We start from the raw sequence: 14,576 nt of genomic DNA on the forward strand, positions 1-14,576 counted from the left end.
TTCGTAATGTAGTTTCATGGTTCTTAATCATTATTTTGAATTTTGTTTAGCTTTTATTTTCATTATGACCTATTGCTTCTATAGTTTTGAACTTAGTTGAATTTTTTTAGTTTTCTTACAATTAAGTCTCATTATAGAACATTCAATGCTAGTCATGTTGAAGCTACTTACATATTTTCAAGTTGTCGATGAAGAATGAAGAAATCTTAACCTTAGTTTGGCTATAGATTGAATGAAATAATTTGATAATTTAAGTATCAACAACTATTGGCCTATAGATGATAATATTTGGTCCAAGATAATTAGAAAATGTCATATATCTAGTTAAAAACTTAAAGTTGTTGTGGTATATGAGATTTAAATTTTAAAGATTATAAAAAAAACAATAACATTTAATTGTATTCTACATAAAAATATAAAGTATATATATATATATATATATATATATATATATATATATATATATATATATATATATATATATATATATATATATATATATATATATATATATATATATATATATATATATATATATATATATATATATATATATATATATATATATATATATATATATATATATATATATATATATATATATATATATATATATATATATATATATATATATATATATATATATATATATATATATATATATATATATATATATATATGCAATTTAACTCGATCCACATTTTTGGAATACTGAATCACTACCTTTGAATTCAGAAAAACACCATTTTGTGATTTGTATTCTGGAATCTGAAAATTTCATATATAAAGATAGAACATTTAGATTAACTCCCAAGAACAAATTTGATCTAAAATCTCAGAACTTTTAAACCCAGCTCTTTTTTTGTTCTTCGCCAACTTATTCAACAAATGAACTAAAGTTTTCTTTTTCTTGCTTGTTTCTATTTTTTTCAATGGCTCTGATGATGATAATACATCACCACCAAAAGAATTAGGAAAATTTAACTTAGCTTTACTTCCATGTATTTTGAAAGCTGCTCTATCATAAGCTAAACCTGCTTCTTCTTCAGTTACATAAGTCCCAAGCCAAACCCTAGCTCCATTTTTCTTTGGATCTCTTATCTCCGCCGCGAACTTCCCCCACGGCCGCCGTCTCACACCCCTATATCGCTTCCATTGGGGAGGCGCGTGAACTTCACGCGCTTCCCTAGGCTGCTCTCTTCCAGACACTTTCTTCTCATCAATGATATTTTCCATGCCATTAGAGTCCAAGTGTGTGGAACCATGTTCAAGCTCAAGTAGATATTGAAGAGATTGCAATGAAGAAAAATCATAACATGTTGTAGCATCCATGTTTTGGACGATGATGGTGAGTGATGTATGATGATGTTTGTTTTCTTCTTTTAACCTGTTCATGTCTTGAATATTTATACCACTGGGTTTGAGATTTATTTTCTTTTTTTTTTGTTTGCGTTTTGAAACTGAATTTAGAATTACGCTATTTCATTATTTTACAATTGATCATGTGGATTGGTTCTTTGAAATTTAGAGGAATAGTAGCATTGAAAGATAAACTGGCTGTATTAATTAGAGTAATCTTAATTACGTGTGTTGTTATACATTCATAATATTAATAAATAATTTTATTTATATTTTAACACGTTTACTACTTCAATATATATATATATATATATATATATATCAAGTAGTTATGTTTTATTCTTCTAGAAATTATCAAATGTCAGATATCTTTGACTAGAATATATTTAAACACTTAACATGATGGGCATAAATCTCCAAATTTTGGTATTTTGTCTAAAAGAAACAAGCATATATATATATATATATATATATATATAATGAGACTTTGAAATTTCATAGATTCCCTCATGATAATAGGAAGCATTCTTCCGTGTGAAGAAACTGTCGATCGATTCACTCTTTCACACACTTTTCTTAGCGTTCAAAAGGAAACTTTGGTAGCTTATAAAGAATAAATAGTAAAAGAAATAGTACAAATTAAAAAATGTTAAGAAAAATAAATATAACTAATTGGTATTTTTATTACCGAATAAGTTAACTATATGGTGAGAAATTTGTGATGTAGATCATTCTACTTCTCCCAAGTCACAATTTCCTTTGGGAGATTATTATGAAAGAAAGTGTATACGTGTTTGAAGAAGAGAGACATGAACATGCATGTATTTGGAAGAACATGTGAAACACGTAAAACCTCACCAATAATGTTTCTTCTGTCGCAGCCGCCGAGAGAAGAGGAACGTGTTTTCCTTCTTAACTTTTTGTCTTTTTCATTTTGCTTGCTTGGATTAGTATGTTTATGAAATTATACAAGCAGGTTGTATGTAACACTCCATCTCTCGTTGTTCTTTCATAAAAAGAAAGGCGGTTTTCAAATAGATGCTAAATAATACAGAAGATCTTAATTTTATTATTCTATGTTGGTGAGAAAAATAACTAATATAAAAAGTTAGATTTTTTATATTATCTTTGTTCAAACTTTCTTTTTGTGTAGTTCTAAAAATTTTGTAGTGGTTGTTCAACATCTTTTATTTTCGAATTGTGAGTTTTCTTTTTGTATAGAATTTAACTTTTTTTGTTTTTCCTTAAGTTAATTCACAACTAAGACTTTTAATAATTTTTCTTTGTAAAGTCTTTTTATATTGACAATTTTTCTTGAATGAAAACATTTTTTAGTTATGAGTATTCTTTGTAATCATTTTTACTACATCATAACATAATACTTTTATTTAAAATCTTCTTTAGAAACACATTTATATATTTTATATGTCACTTAACTTTCTCCTTTTTACTCAATATATATGTGACTTTCAATTTATTTTTGAATTTTTAATTGTCTTTCCTTAAGTGTATGTTGGATTTTATCATGGGTTTCTATCACCCATTTATCTACACTTCCTCTTATTCTAACTATGGTTTGATTTTACCACATCACGGTATATTTATCTTTGTTTGATTTGAACCTCAAGACAAACTTGGCTCTAACTATTGAGATTTTCTTACTAGTATAGACTATGAATGTTTATCAATTGAGGTATGAGTTTCCATATAAGATAGCATGATACCACCTCCAACATAAAATCTTAAAGCTTATTTGAGTCAATCACTAAAACAAACCATCAACTTTGATACTAATAGGTCTATCTAGAGGAGATTCATTAGAGAAATTCAACAACTATAAGACATAGGTCAAACCTACGTAAGAGAATGACACACATCCAATAAAAAATATTAGAAGAATGAATTTACAAGCCTTCTTTCTTATATGTTTCAACCTTTTCATCTTTAGTCAATGTGATTGTTAAATTCACACTTAGATTCCTTAATATAAAAGTGACAATCTTACAAGTTATCGTCTTGCAATAATGACTCGTAATCTTGTAATAGTTGTTCGTAAACACATAGTAATCTCGTAATGATTTCATAATTATCTCATAGTCTAGTAACGAGTGCAATTAAAAAAGAGGTAGAGAACATATGAAGAAAAAACAATAATAGTTGAGCATGAAAAAACAAATATTCTATAAGGAATTTTTATGTTGATTCTAATTTAAATCAATATAGTTAAAGCTATAACTTGAATAGAAAATACATTTATGTTAGTTTAAATTACAACAAGTATAGAAAACTTAATAAAGAGCTCTTATAAATTAACAAATGAATGAGTTTGTCTGAGCTTAAAACTAAAATACTTTTAAAAATAAAGGTGAAAAATATTTTTACAAAAACAAGATTTACATTTAGTTACAATTGTAATACCTAATTTATTTATACTATGATATGATTTTAAAGCAATTGAAGAATAAAAATGTCTTTTGAAAAATATTATATATAGGTTAAGACAATTTGTTTTTAGTTTCAAAACTAAAATGTTATCTCTAAATAGTTAACGCATTTAAACCTTATTTTAAGATTCTCAACTAGTTAGACATTTGTTCCATCATCATATTATACTTCTAAGAAGGTAGTAACAAATAGATCAAGATACGTCAACCATAATCTTAATTTAGGAATGTTCTTATTCTCCTACAATTGATTATATATTTATTTTTTCCTTCTTTTCTTTGAGATTGGGAAGGTGTACACTGTGATTGTCTTAACACACTGATAATGGGAAGTGTTGTGGTAATTTTGACAAATGGGGTGTTGGTTATGTGTGTTAACGTTTTAGAGATTTTCTTAACTTACACTAGGAACTCTTTTTTTTGCTAGAGATGTTTTTTGAACAAAAAAAAACTACCTCATGGTTAACAAAAGTTTATTAATATAGTTTAGATGTATTGGAATGTAATGATGGTTGGATTGAAGTTGATTTTTCCTTTGCATTAAAATTAGATGGAGTTATGGTTTTGAAATCAATTGGCAGTTTGACTAGTCACTTTAAGTTTGAATTGGTTCATATATAAGTTTTCATGAAAAATGGATTGTATTTGGTGTTTAAAATATGTGAAGAGGGTTAAAATTAATTAGAATGAATTATTCATTTGTTATGTATCGTTGTTGGTTTTCTTCTTTTTTTTAGTTTTTCTTGAGCATCAAGTTGACTTTGAACAACACTCAAGTGATGTATTATATATTGAGTATTATTGCACAAGTGTCACCATGTTTGCTTAAGCGATAATGATAGTCACACAGTTTCCATTTAAGTTTTGAGCAATCACTACTACAAACAACACATAATATCGTTTATACGTAAAATATTACATGAGTTAAAAATTTGAAGTAAATACTACCAATTTAAAACATCTAGTACATATATCATTGGTTGCTTAATTCATGTAAAAGTGTATTATCGTTGCATCACTTTTTAATTTAACCGATAAAGTATTCTTCGTTAAGGGAAATATTACATCGATTTTGGGCTATAACTAATGTAATATCCTTTGTTGAGGGACATATGACATTGGTTATAACTCAACCTCCTTTGTAATATATCCCTTAGTAAAGATACCCAAAATTGATATAATATATGTGATTTTTTTTAATGTAAAACTTATATTTTATACAATCTTAACTTATAATTATCAATTAGAAACATTGCAATACACCACAAAAATATCTTTTAGTGATATATTACATAAAAAACTTGTGAAAACATAACGTTAATTACATCACACCTTAATGCATTAAACTGAAAAATTAGAAAAAGAAAATATAATTTTCTTCACGATAATAGTATATTTTATTTATTCTAATGTTTTGTTATAAAATAAAACATTTTATTTACTTAATTTTTTATTATATAAATAAAATATTTAATAAATATTTCAATTATACAAATAAAAATATATCTATTCCTAAATGAGAATAGTATAGTCAATGAAATACAATGAGGAAATGAAAAAGTATAGTCAAATCCATAATCCTCTTTCAACATCAAAGTTAAACAACATTTCTGTGATAACTAACCCAGGTTTGGATGTATTAGAATCATTGCGATTTTTTTTTTATTCAAGACCGTGTAAATCATGTTCAAATTCAATAGGGTTTTCTAATTTTTAAAATCAAATAAAACTAAGAACGACATCTCATATTCCAATAAAAGCATGTTGATATATTTAATAATTCATCGAATCCAATAAAGAGAATTTGATAGAATAGAATATGGGATATGCCACCCAAAGAAAATGACATAATATTCTTTCCTTGTTTGGGTGATGTAACAAAGCATCTCATTGGTCACCAATTTTATTACAATTAAACTCTTAAAGATTAGTAACTACAGATAATAATCAATTTGTGTTTATGAAAGAAAAGGGTAAACGATGATACAACAATTAATATAATAAATTTGAGAAAAAGAAATTCTTATTTGTTAATATATTCGTCCAAATAACAACTCTATAATACATATTTTTGTATATATTGAATATTTATGTACCATTCTCATCTTGATGTAAACATCAAATGGTAAAAGAAAATTAAAAAGGGACAGAAAATCACATAGCCTTTATTTTTATCAATAATTAATTAGTTCAACGAAATTACTTCATTAAACTTAATTGCAAAATTAAAAAAAGCTTAAACATAAATTAATTTCCACTTTTTATTTTATTTAATGGCAGCTTTTGCATGAAAAAACATTTCAAACACTTGTACATGTTTCTATCGATACCCAACATATTCAACATCTCAGCCAATTTTTTCCACTTCTTTCTTTGACTTATGCATCTCTCACGTCGGTGAGATGTAGATTTTCACTTAGAAACTTCAATAATACGTATTTATATTTATTTTTTATTCACAATTATCTTTTTTTAATATTACTTATTCACTAACCATATTTAAATTTATTTCGAATTTCTTTTGAGATACGATGAATGACTTTTATTTGTAGACTCTTCATTGTAATAAAGTTAAAATAAAAGGAAAGACATTATTCCACGCATCAATATCCAACTGTTAAATATATAATTCAACCGGTTTCCAGATTTCTAACATGTAATTAAATTTTCCAACAACTCCAAACATAATGTTTTATATTATAAAATTAAATTCAACTCTACATCATGTCAAGCCATTATAGACTGCACGAGTTATGTTAAAATAAAAATAAAATAGTAGGACCAATTCCAACAATTATTTATTTAGAAAATAAGATTTACTTCCAAGGAAAAAAAAATCCTGCACGTTCAGGTCCTACGAGCTACTATTATTCTCATCATAATCGAGATCTAATTTTTAATTTCTACAAAATTACCAAATTAAATTAATTCCTATACTGTATCTGAGCATGATTTCAAATTGTGTATTTTCTTTTGGTTTAAATCTTGAAAAACTTTAAAATATCAAAGTATACTTGTATATGATATATTTGTAATTGATTTATATAAACTATTAAATAATGTTAAAACACTATACAAGTTTTTTTTTTCTTTATAGTTTTATCTTATGACGTTTAGAAGATGAGCCTTCCCCAGGTTCGTGTTTTAAAGCATCCCATGGTCGTTCTATTCGTCCCTGCAAAGCAAATTTAATTTGAAATTTGTATATTTTACACAGCTATATCTTGAAATGTTTTTGTTTCGGTATGGGTATGTATAGGACTAAGAGATTTAGTTTTCTGCTGCGATTTCCTATCTTTCAGTGTTTGAGTCGGCTGCTTCGAATATTTAGTTAGGTGTAGTTTAGTAAATTATTTATTATAATTGAGTATTTGAGATCTGGTTGAACATTTTTATTTTTGGCTTTAACTTTATATTTTGTCAGTCATTTCATGGATTCTAAACTAGCACGTATCCAATAAAACAAAAACAAAAACAAACTTACCTTTAGATTTTGTTAGTTACTCATAAACAGTTTATCAATATTTTTAATCAGATATCTTTAATTAATATCTTTTAATCATTCTACTATTATTTTATCATCTGCTGGATTATTGGTCCAATAATAACTTAAACGCTGGTCATACCCAACATCAATAGAATTATTTAACCTAGTCGACCATTGTTGATGTAGCAGATAGATCGAACGATCCTGAGTGTTAATCGTTCAGTCTATACTATACAGTTTTGAAATTAAATGAAAACTTAAATAGAGGTATCATTGTTTTGTAAAAATTTTAAAAATTTAAGTATGAGTTTAACTCCAATTTAATTTAATAAAAATAAAAAAGTAAAATATTATGTAAAGATGAAAATTCATTAACCTTTTATCTTAAAATTTTGAATAAAAAATAATATTAATTTATTAAATTCGGATATCATTATTAATATTTGTCTCTTCTTAGTCGACCTCCTTTTTACATACCCAATACACTTGAGTGAACTGCTTGTAATACATTTAGGATAGTATGAAATTGTACACTGAATGCATGTTAGCTTTATTACAACAGAGAAAACAAAAGTGTTATTTCAAAAGCGACACATACAACAGCAAGCATGGCCCATCTGCAGTGAATGAATTCTGATTCTTTGAACCTCTCAAGATTCTCTCACACGTCACCAACACGAAGAGGGTCCAATCCAAACACACTCAAACAAAAGAAAGACCATATGACGTCTATTATACACATCATATATATTTCAAACTCATCTAATAACTGTTGGCTTTTTCTTAAATATATATATCATTTTTATTATTTAAGTAATTTTTTAATTGAAATATTTATTTTATCAATTATATCCTTTAAGAAACCAGTATTGTTAAGTTAACTGAATTTGATTTTAAATTTGAGCTTTTTCAATAAAAAAGAAAACCAATAATTTGGGTCCCAAATACAGTATTTGTTACCGGCTTGATAATACAATAGCAATTGCTTGTGATGTCGAATTAAGTGGGAGTTATTATATTAATTATACTTTAATTATTAATTATAATTTTTATCGTAGAAATAATTATTAATTAATTGATATTCAAAGTTAAATTTTTAATTTTGATAAATGGAAAAAAAGGTTTTCATAACTGGTTATTATGATAGGTGATTATAAGTAGTAATTTTGTAATAAAATTAAGATATATTATGCTGTAATTTACAAAACATGTTATATGATAGATGTTGTGATAATATTTTTGTAATAAAAGTTATTTGTATTATGATAGATAAAAATTACTTATTATAATAAGTTGGACACGGTTGGAAAGTGATATTACGGTGAAATCATATTACTATATGTTTTAGATCATTTACTATGATTCTTGGTTATATTATATCATAATAGGTGTAAATCTCTAATTTCACTTTTTCTTCATTTCATCTCGAAGTTTGAGTTCATTTTCGAAGCACCTCCTCTTATTGTTTTCGCGCACGAGCCTCCACTTCGTTGACGCCACGCCTGCAAGCCATTGTCGTCATCTCCCACATGCTATGGACGAAAGACATTGTTCTAAGGTAATGTCTACCGAAATCCACGAAATTTTCTATTTTTCGCTTTCAATCACGACAAGGGTTTGAATAGCACACAATTTTCGTTTGGTCCAACAAAGGGGTTTTAAGAAATAGTAGATACCCTTTCTATTACTGTAGTTTGTGGGTTATTCCATTAGAGTTTGGGATTCTGGCTTGAAAACGGTATATGTGTAAAGATCATCATTATTTAGTTGAATCAGTGAGTTATAACAACTAGAAATTTGTTTCGTAAAATATGTGATGAATTATAATAATTTGAAGAAGTAGGATCAAATGAGATTTTGGGTGTGAGATACCGGTTATTGAAGAATACATTTAAGTTAATGGAAAATGTTTTGGAGTTGATAACTGTAGTGATTGGTTGGATTGGTTATTGTTATCTAATATTGAAAATTGTAATATTATAAGTGTTGTATTGAATAAATTAAGTTTGGAGATAAGTTGGTTTTAAGTCCATCATCATGGAATAAGTATTAAAAAACTAACTATTACAATATTTTTTAATTATATTATTTTATTTGTAGATATGTAATGATTCATCTTCAATGAAAACTCCAGACGCTTTTTTTATTTTAAGTGTTAATAAATTCTAGAAACTTGACTACAATTTAGTAGTGTATCTAGATTAATGTAATATTTGGATTTAATATATAGTTTGATATATAAATTATGTATTAAATATTATTAAACAATTTAATGTTTAAAATGAATTTCATTTTGCTAGTTGAATTGAATATATGTTCATTTCAGACTATAAATTGATTATAATTTGATTATAAATTGATTTGATGAGATGATAATATACAAAATTTATTATAAATTAATTGGATGTCAAATGTAAGAACAATTTTTTTTTAAAAAAAAAACAAGTTTTTATAACATACATGACAATATATGTCATAATATGTTAGTTCTTAAAACCAGGTAAAAATATTTACATTATAAAAGACCACAAATTATGATAGATAAATTCATTTCTGTCATAATAAATTCGTCATATTATGACTAATAAGTAAAAATATGTCATAATAGCTGGACATATTATGATAGGAGATAGAAAGTACGTCGTAGTATGCTGAACTTATTATAACGTATTTTTCTGTTAAGTCATAAAAAGTATTAGACCTGTTATAACTGTAAAAACTATTACGCGAGTTATTTTTACTCATCATAAAAAGTTATTTCTAGTTCACTTTAATGATTAATTTTTAATAGCTCAATACATAGATTACTTTTAAAAAAAATTACATGTAAATTAAAATTGTTAGAGAATGAGATGATGCAATCCATAAACGTACTCAAACGCAATAAAATCCAATAAAAACGAGGATGATTATCAAAGCTCACACATTTCCTACTCTTACTAATTATCATATTTAATTACACTAATTAAAACATAGATGAACATTAACATCATTTGTGTATAAACTGGTTTCAAACACCTGCAATCGTCTTCTGTTCTTGGCCAACTTATTCAACAACTCAGCCAAGTTTTTCCTCTTTTTCGATTCTTTTACTGTATCTGAAGGAGGTGAAAATGATGAACAAGATTCAAAGTTATTTCGCTTCAAACCTTTCATCATTCTAACAGGTTTCAGAGACACATCAGAATCAATAAGATGAGGAAAATTTAACTTAGCTTTGCTACCACGCATCTTAAATGCAGCTCTATCATAAGCCAAACCAGCTTCTTCTTCAGTTTCATAAGTTCCAAGCCAAATTCTCGCACCATTCCTCTTCGGATCCCTTATCTCGGCAGCAAACTTCCCCCACGGCCGTCGCCTCACACCCCGGAAACGCTTCCACACAGGCGGCGCGTGACCCTCACGCGTCTTTATCAACAAGTTATTATCTGCATCATGGACAACCTCCGAAGTAGGGCTTGGGAGTGGTTTGTACATTGGAGAACGCAAAACTTGGTGACTGTAAACGCTCATGAGAGTGTTGGAACAATCTGGTTCGAGCTCAAGAAGATAGTGTTGAATAGATTCCAAGGATGAGAAATCACATGATGACGATGATGTTGTTGTTGTGGTGGCCATGTTTTCAAAGGTGGTGTTTTTGTTTAACAACTTTGTGGTTACTGAGAATAGTTTGATGTGTATTTATACCACTAGGTTTTGGAGCTGTTTTGTTTTTTGGTGTTTGTTGAAAGTTTGAACATCGTGCTGATAATTTCTTTCTTTAATGATTCTTTCATGTGAGATGTTTCTTTGAAGCTACAAGGAGTGTTTGAAATAGCTTTGAAACTTGAAGTATCAGAATCACCCCCACGTGTGGTTTGTTCATATTATGTTATCTTCTTCTTTTTCTAATGGAAAAATCTCAAAAAACTATGAGACTTTGACACCAATTGGTGAAAACAAATCTTATTTACTTCCAAACACAAATGCATCTTTAACTATGATTTGACACATTATATAATTTAAATTTATACATTTTCGTATTCTATATATCAAACGAATATAAAAATATATTATGATACAACTATTTTTCATAAAAAGATTCATACCACTTCAGCTTGAATCTTAACAAAAAAAAAAGTTTATAAATTCTTTTTATAAGATATTAATAACGGATTCATACCACTTCAACCTGAATCTTAAAAAAAAATTATAGATTCTTGTTATAAGATATTAATATTTTCATTTTTATTGAATTTATCTTCAAATTTTAGTTATTAAATTTTCGTCGTTCATTGTTTATATAGGTCGATTTGTTTTTTTTTTTTTGAAATGTAGTAATTTCTTTAAACTATATTTTGACCATTAAAAAAAGATGTTTTGTGAACACAAAATATTCCTTCTTCCCTTAAAAAACACTCTTATGCTTAAAATAATAAAAAAAGTAATAATATTTTAATGGGCATTAGTTGTAGTTGAAGGCAAGTAATTAATCATTTTCATCATTCAAGTAAAAGCTTAAGATGGGCAATAAGAAAAATCAAAATCTTCTTTCCCAATAATGGAAGTAGGAAGCAATTTAGGGTTTAACACAATATGAAAACTTCCCCGTTTAGTCAATAACATGAAGTGTAATTTTTTTGTTACATAAAATATAAAATAAAAACTAAATATAAAACAGTACAAAGGTAGATTCTTTGTCACCTTAGTGATTGTAATCTTGCCCACCATTTTTGAACCATAACATAGTAGTCAATGGTTGACCAATGGTCTTCTTTGTCTTCATATAACATTATTATGTGGATAGATAAACTTTGTGTACATCAATCATTATTTATTCAATGAATACCTAACTTTGATTATTAGTTATAATAAAACATGTGTAAACATAACCTCCTTTTTCTTTCTTACAGATGCTTGTAGAAGAAAGAGTGCTACTAAACATGTGTATAATTAAAATCAATATTAGTTAGGGTCACTTTGATTAATCATTGATAAAAAAATAATCAAGAAAAGCATTGGACTAATTAATTTAAATCTTTCATTCCAAATTCTTATAAGACAACTTAAAAGACTGAAAACGTAACTCAATAGACATAATCAAAGTTTTCTATTTGAACTAACTTACGTAGGTAAATAAATATTAATCGTTTAACCATAATTGGCTTAGTTGTAATTTTAATTTTTATATTTTATAAATTTTTATTTTTAACTTTTTTTAAATAGCAGTTCTTTAATCATTAATTATCAATAATTGTGATATCTAATTTTCTTACATAATTTCATCCTCTAATTTATTTATTTGTCTTTTACTATTTCATCCTTTACCATTTTAATTATCTTTCACTTTTTTTCAATTATTCGTAACTCTTTTTTTATTATTTTGTGCATAATAAATTAATATTGAAAAGAAAAACACATTATACTTGTGATATTTTTTCAGATTAAATTCTACAAAATTAATCATAGTGGCTATTTTGAAATTCAAAATTAAAAAAATGAATTTTTTGTGTGTGTAAAACTCAACCAAAAATACATTTAATTAAAAATAAACTTGTTAAAAAATGAACTTTAAACTTTTAATCTCATAAAACTGACTTATAAGATGAAGTTTATATTAAGTTAGATATTATGAATTGACATTATCTCTAATTGACGTGAGACTTTCAACATAACTAAAATTGTATAAAAAATATTAAAGAAAAAATTACAAATTTTATAAAATATTGAAACTATAATTAAACTTAAGTCATAATATAATTTGGTTGAAGAATAATTTGGATTATTTATATTTTGTTTGATCTCCTAGTCGATATATGCGTGTCTGCTATAAATAATATTTTTTTAAATGTAGAAAATATTTCACTGAAATTATTTTTGTCTCTTCACCATAGGAGGTGTAAATAGTTGACTAAAAAGAAAATAGTTCACTCACTCACTGAACTAAAATTAATTTCTGGAAAAACATATATATTGAATCTAGAACATTTATATTCCTTTTATTCAAATATTAAGTGGATTTTCATTGCTTTATAGTGTGAATGAAAAAAATTTCAATTCAAAGTTGTTTACGCAAGCGCGTGACAAATCAAATCAAAGAAGAATTCTTGTTACTTTTTTAGTACATTTATCACCGATCTTTTGTTTTTTAGTTTATCCATTTTTAGTGATTTTACTTTAATTGCACTCTATTTTAGAAAATAAACTAGGATAAGATCGGTGCGTACGCATGGGTCCTGTTTTTTGCTTTAATTTATATTAAACAAATTAATATAATTATTTTTATATTTAAATAAATATTTTATTTACATAATTCAAGTGTTATAATTATGTATAATTATAGATATGATATTTAAATAAAGAGTTTGATAATATGAAAAAAATTAAGTGGTTAATTATAGGTATTTTTCTTTTTTTAATAACAAATGAATGTTAATAAGTAATATTATTTTTTTATATTAAAATAATTTATTGTAGGAAATACAACTAATAATATCAAATAATAAATAATATATAATAATAATAATAATTTAAATAACAAAATTAAAATCTAATAATTAATATAAAATTGACATAATAATTAATTAGTGATGTGTAATAAAACAATATTGTTATTCGATTAAAATTTTGAATTATATGTTATATTAAAATGAAATGAATATGCATGAATACTTGTTAAAGTTAAATATAGACATATTGTACCATAACATCTCGTAAAAAACAAATATACTACAAAGTTGATGTTAAAATCTTCAATAGAAACAAATATAAATATAAACAGCTTAAAATACAAGGAAATATTGAAATAGTATCGGCCACATGGAAAGAAGATATGAACTTAAACTTAAAATATTTTAAGTTTTGGTTTATGTGCTTGGTGTATTGGTTTATGTGATTGGTGTATTTGAATTTTTTTTTTCTTTTAGGACGAAAAAGGGTGCAAATCTGAATTTGAGAATCTAAAACTTGAATTTGAATTTTATCAATAGTGTTCGCAACACATATATAGTCAATATTTTTACAGATATGAAAAATGCAAAAAAGATAGAAAAACCAAATTCCATACGCATTACGGAAAATTCAAGAACTAGAAATGGGATTTCATCATTGAAATTTTAATTTATTGAAAAATATTTTTGCCAATAAATAAAATATTATTTCTGATAAAATAATTTATCGATAAAATGAGCATCAAATATCTATTCAAATCTCGGTTTTAGTATTTAAATATAAAATTTCTTTTTTATTTTCTTTCACGTCACACAACCCACCATCACTTGAACCCAAGACTTTTAGATACATAAAAG

The 14,576-nt window shown here is 25.8% G+C and overlaps 2 protein-coding genes across 2 annotated transcripts; both read right to left on the minus strand.

Annotated features, from left to right (window-relative positions):
- Positions 1 to 745: 745 nt before the first annotated feature.
- LOC108346803 (ethylene-responsive transcription factor 2) lies at positions 746 to 1,630 on the minus strand. Its single transcript, XM_017585849.2, has one exon. It carries the CDS (start codon positions 1,393 to 1,395, stop codon positions 799 to 801), a length of 597 nt encoding a protein of 198 aa, XP_017441338.2. The 5' UTR covers positions 1,396 to 1,630; the 3' UTR covers positions 746 to 798.
- An 8,533-nt stretch (positions 1,631 to 10,163) lies between these two features.
- On the minus strand, positions 10,164 to 11,032 carry LOC108347323 (ethylene-responsive transcription factor 13). Its single transcript, XM_017586489.2, has one exon. It carries the CDS (start codon positions 10,906 to 10,908, stop codon positions 10,252 to 10,254), a length of 657 nt encoding a protein of 218 aa, XP_017441978.1. The 5' UTR covers positions 10,909 to 11,032; the 3' UTR covers positions 10,164 to 10,251.
- Between the last annotated feature and the right edge of the window lie 3,544 nt (positions 11,033 to 14,576).

Source organism: Vigna angularis, chromosome 9 (assembly GCF_016808095.1).
Source record: "Vigna angularis cultivar LongXiaoDou No.4 chromosome 9, ASM1680809v1, whole genome shotgun sequence".
NCBI lineage: Eukaryota > Viridiplantae > Streptophyta > Magnoliopsida > Fabales > Fabaceae > Vigna > Vigna angularis.